Consider the following 5,584-nt stretch of genomic DNA (forward strand, 5'->3'; position numbering starts at 1 on the left):
ATAAAAAGTAGTGGAGGGTAGACCAGAGAAGGCAAAATTTTGCACAGGATACACAAAGAAAAGTTTCATTTGTGCTATAGTTGATTATATTTGTGTTAGAATATTTGGTCAGTAATGTAGATGTATCACTGGAAAATGCAAATCCTAGAAGCAGGATAAACACTAGCAGTCACAAAACTATTTAAATTATCTAGACAAAATGTGAGAAAGGCATAAACTTGAGCAGAATTGGTGTATATGAAAGGCAGACAATGGAATGGATATTCAGAAGGAATAAATGACATCTACGTTGACATCATTTAATTTTCTAACTCTTTTAGGAAGCTAAAGACCCTTTTTTTTCTGCACCATTATGCTCTCTGCATCTGTTCCCAATAACACTGCCTTCCACCCTTCGACATTTCTTTTACTTGGAATCCCTGGGATGCAAAACCAGCACATTTGGGTTGCCATCCCCTTCTGCTCCATGTATATCCTTGCTTTGGTTGGCAATGGTACCATCCTCTACATCATCATGACAGATCGAGCTCTGCACGAACCGATGTACCTCTTTCTGTGCCTACTTTCCATTACGGATCTGGTACTCTGCTCAACAACATTGCCCAAAATGCTAACAATCTTTTGGCTTAGGTCCCACATCATTTCCTACCAAGGCTGCCTCACCCAGATGTTTTTTGTTCATGCAGTCTTTGCCACAGAGTCAGCTGTTCTGCTAGCCATGGCTTTTGATCGTTATGTGGCTATCTGCCGTCCACTACATTATATGTCCATCCTCAACGCCACCATGATTGGGAAGATTGGCCTGGCGTGTGTTATCCGTGGTCTTCTCTTTGTCTTTCCATTTGTCATCCTCATCGAACGCTTACCCTTCTGTGGACATCGCATCATCCCCCATACCTACTGTGAGCACATGGGCATAGCCAAGCTGGCCTGTGCCAGCATCAAGCCCAACACCATCTATGGTCTTACTGTAGCTCTCTCAATCACTGGCATGGATGTGGTCCTCATCGCCACCTCCTACATCCTGATCCTGCAGGCTGTGCTGAGATTGCCCTCTAAGGATGCTCAATTCCGAGCATTTAGCACTTGCGGAGCCCACATTTGTGTGATTCTTGTCTTCTACATCCCTGCCTTCTTTTCCTTTTTTACCCACCGCTTTGGCCACCAAGTACCCCCTCAAGTCCACATTGTACTTGCAAATCTTTATCTCCTTGTGCCCCCTGTTCTCAATCCCCTGGTCTATGGCATTAATACCAAACAGATTCGTCTGAGAATATTTGACTTTCTTATGGGGAGAAGGTAACTATACTCTCTACATACTCAGAGGACTAGTGGGAAGTTATAATTATTTTTTTACCTTCTTCAGCACTCCTTATCCTTAGATTAGAGGTTGCCACTTAGGCTAATCCCAGAACATCAGTATCATATATTATCTGAGATTTTGAAGTATTTAGAGCAACTCATTCATACCTGATAAATCTATAAAATACCATTTCCCTGTAAAGTAATAATGTAGGCTGTTAACAGACCTATAGGTCTTAAAAAAGAAAGATTAGCAGTCACTGTAGTATACTTAAAAGTAAAAGCTGGGAGAATTATTTTCTTCATGTAAAGAAATCCCAGTGTTAGAGGTAGGAGAGAAATGGTCATAAAAGAACTATTAATTTATCACTTTATGGAACTGAGAAAACACGTGCCCGAACACACACACACACACACACACACACACACACACACAGTCTTACTTATTAATTAATTAATTACTGCCAGCACTTTCTTAGACCAAGAGGGTCTTCAGAATGGGAGTGCATGGGAAAGCCTTGGCCTTTGAGTGTACAAGAATTTTCAAGTCACAGTTTCCTGCCTTCGCTAACCAGGCTGATAGCCAGAGGAAAAGAATCCTAACACAGTTGGCCTGCATGTTTCAGCACAGACTTAACTTCCATGAGTGTTGCCATGGTTTCTTTGCTTGTTCTTTTTTTTTTTTTTTTTTTTTTTTTTTGGCTTTTTCGCCTATTTTTTGGAAACAAGATGAATGCAAGTGGCCAGTCTGTCCTTTTACAAACGCAATAACATTCTCTACAGTCATTTTCACCATGTATTATTTATCACCAGACATTCTTGATCTACTCAGTTATTCATTCCACTTTTCAACTTGAGTATTTATATTTCTTTCTTTTTCTAAGGACTGAGATTCAGACTACCCATAGTTGACTTAGTTCATAATATGGTTTTGGTGAATAAGGGTCATATAAAAAGATCACTCTATTTTTATTGTGCCATTATAAATATATATATACAACATAAACTCTGCCATCTTACTCATTTTGAAGTGTACAATTCAGTGACATTAATTACAGTTATAATGTACAATCATCTCCACTATCTATTTATAACACTTTCATCACTTCAAGCAGAAATTCTATTACCACTAAGCAATTACTCTTGTTGCCTTCCCCTCCCAGCTCTGAAATTCCTATTTTCTGAAGCATGCATACCTTTTTAAAAGAACTTTAAAAACACTATTCTTTTATTTATTATTATAATTTATCCCAGAGATTCAAGGTTGGTACAACATATGGAAATCAATAAATGTAATTCATCACATCAATAGACATAAAGAAAAGAACCATATGATCATCTCAATAGATGCAGAAAAAGCAATCGACAAAATACAACACCCCTTCATGCTCAAAACACTAGAAAACTATGGATAACAGGAACATATCTCAACATTGTAAAAGCTATCTATGCTAAGCCCAAGGCCAATGTCATTCTAAATGGAGAAAAAATTGAAAGCATTTCTTCTAAAAACTGGAACAAGAAAGGGATACCCTTTTTCACCACTGTTGTTTAACATAGTTCTTGAAACTCTAGCCAGAGCAATTAGACAGATGAAAGAAATTAAAGGGATACAGATAGGAAAAGAAGAACTCAAATTTTCACTATTCATTTTTGTTGAAAAACACCTAGAATAGACAGCTCTAACTCTGGCTTAAGATGAATAAAAAGGGAAACCTGTACTTCAACAAGTAACAAGCTTATAACAAGCAAAGAACAGCAGGTAGCAGAACAAAGATTACCAGATATATAACATATTTACTTCAAGATTACAGAGACTATTTAGAGAGTCTTTTAAAAATGGATGAAATTTCACATTAACTCTGTAAAAGATGAAAGAAATATGACAAATATTAGGATGGCCAGAATGAAGGTTAATATGATAACAGAATGAGATGAAACAAGGACAAACAAGAAAGAATTTAATTAGGAAAGTAAAAACAAAATAAAAGTATTAACATCTATGATTGTGGAGTAAATAAAAGATGCTATGTTTTAAAATTAGTAATAGTGAAGGCAAATATGGAAAACTGATTTATGTTGCCATGGATAAAGACAATAAGGTAAAAATGTTTAGAAAAGATAAATGATAGAGAAGAGGCAGCAAAAAAGTTTTTGCTGTTAGTAAAGAAAATTCACAAGGACTGGAGCATAAACAGTATTCAAACTCATAAAGAACATAGTAAAACACTATTTAATCCTGATACATTTGTTCAAGTATAAAGAAAGTCCACATAGAAAGAAAAAGCATTTCAAGAAACTGGTATAGACAGTCTAAAAACGTGTACTGCAATAATAATAAAAAGAACATTCAGTCCATATAAAAGATAACACTGGGTTAAACTTAAAGAAAATAAAAGAAAGGAATGATAAAAATAAATAAGAGGAAAGGAGAGTGTAAGAGATGAAGAGAAGAAGAAGCTAGTAGATGTAGATTCATATTCTGTAAACCAAACTAGAAAAGAATAAGGTGATTTGTTCTGAGTTTTGAAATGTCAAAGGTTATACTTAAAGCTATCCATGCTGTTGTTAGAAACATTAGTTTTATCACTTTTATTTATACATATTCTAATTTACGAATATAATGTGTCATCAATTTATGAATATGGATATCCTAATGTGTGGATTTATTTATTCATCATACTCTTGAGAGATATTTTTGTGGAATCCTTGAATAATGCTGCTACAAACCTACTTAAATATGTTTCTGGAAAACATATTTAAATATTTCTTTGGTCTAGTGTCCAAGATTGGATTATGTTGATCACAGAACATTTTCAATTCACTATTAGTATATTGTATCAGCTAAATTGCAAGACAGCTGTACTCATTTAAGTTCTCGCCAACTATGTAAGAATTCCACTGACACACACACCAATCCCCATGCTTGGTATTGTCCGTTTTGTAAAATCTATCCATTTATTTTCCATTTCCTGCTGACCAAGAAAGTAAACCACAATTTCATAAGTTCTAATCTATTTAAATATCTTTTTTTTTTTTTTATCTTGAGTAGCAGCTCAAACCATTTGCCCATTTGTCTGGTGAACTTGTTTTGATGTACAGGATTTCATTATTTGTTATGAATAAAGCTTCTTTGTCAGTTATATATGTTGACATAAATTTTCTTACATTTTTTCTTTAATATTATTTTATGTGATATATTTATGGTGGGAAAATTGCATTTGTTTTTAAAGGTTTAGTCAATATTTTTAAAATTTGATTTTTTACATCTATAGATTAAATATGCATGTCATTGATCCACATATAAAATATATGTTACACATATATGTACAATATGTATTTACACTTTTATTATCTTATAATTTTGTTTTTAAATCGACAGAATTCAATTCAATAATTTTAAAATTATTCTTGCTTTTTGATATTACATAAGGAACAAATTGCTGTAACAGTTTGTAAACATTCATGTACATATTATCGGTTATCTTAAAATGTACTCTCCTATGATATATAGTCAATATAATTGGTAGAAAAATGCATCTTTAATTTTACAAGATGTTTTATAATTATGTATACCAATTTCTTAATTTTAAAACAATGGAAAAATAAAAATTAAGCATTCTAAACTTTTGTCCTATTTTTAATAAAAAAATTGATGCTAAATCTTGAATAATATGATCACATATCATCTCCTTTGGTATTATTTTATCATTCTAATTGAAAGTTACACTATGTTTTGGGCTGGGGATGTAGATCAGTGATACCATGGGGATGTAGATCACTGATACCATGCTTGCCTAATACCTGTAAGGCCCTGGGTTTGATCCCTAACAAAACACAATACAACAAAACAAAAAACAATACACTACGTTTCACTGTTGTTAATGATAGAATTCAGGACTAAGGACTTATTTTCTCATATGATAGCCACTGACCCATCACCATTTGTTGTGCTCATTAGCCTTTTTCCGCTTAGCAATGCCACCTTGCTTATACGGGGTGTTCAAATGAGCATGGATTTGTTTTTGGACATCCCCTTGTGCTCAATGTGTATATTTTATTTTAAGATTGGACTTGGGCTGGGATTGTGGCTCAGTGGTAGAGCGCTCCCCTAGCACGGGCAGGACATGGGTTCCATCCTCAGCACCACATAAAAATAAAGGCATTGTGTTGTGTCCATCTACAAAAAAAAAAAAAAAAAAAAAAAAAAAAAAAAAAAAAAAAAAAAATTCTCTCTCTCTCTCTCTCTCATTAAAAAAATTGGACTATATTAGTTATTATA

General features: G+C 33.9%; 1 protein-coding gene across 1 annotated transcript; it reads left to right on the forward strand.

Annotated features, from left to right (window-relative positions):
- Positions 1 to 352: 352 nt before the first annotated feature.
- Positions 353 to 1,303, forward strand: LOC308642067 (olfactory receptor 52D1-like; the record flags this gene model as incomplete). Its single annotated transcript, XM_081280669.1, has 1 exon — positions 353 to 1,303. One exon carries the CDS (start codon positions 353 to 355, stop codon positions 1,301 to 1,303), a length of 951 nt encoding a protein of 316 aa, XP_081136795.1.
- Between the last annotated feature and the right edge of the window lie 4,281 nt (positions 1,304 to 5,584).

The sequence above is a fragment of the Spermophilus citellus genome, assembly GCF_964194105.1.
Source record: "Spermophilus citellus genome assembly, chromosome: 2".
Taxonomy (NCBI): Eukaryota; Metazoa; Chordata; class Mammalia; order Rodentia; family Sciuridae; genus Spermophilus; species Spermophilus citellus.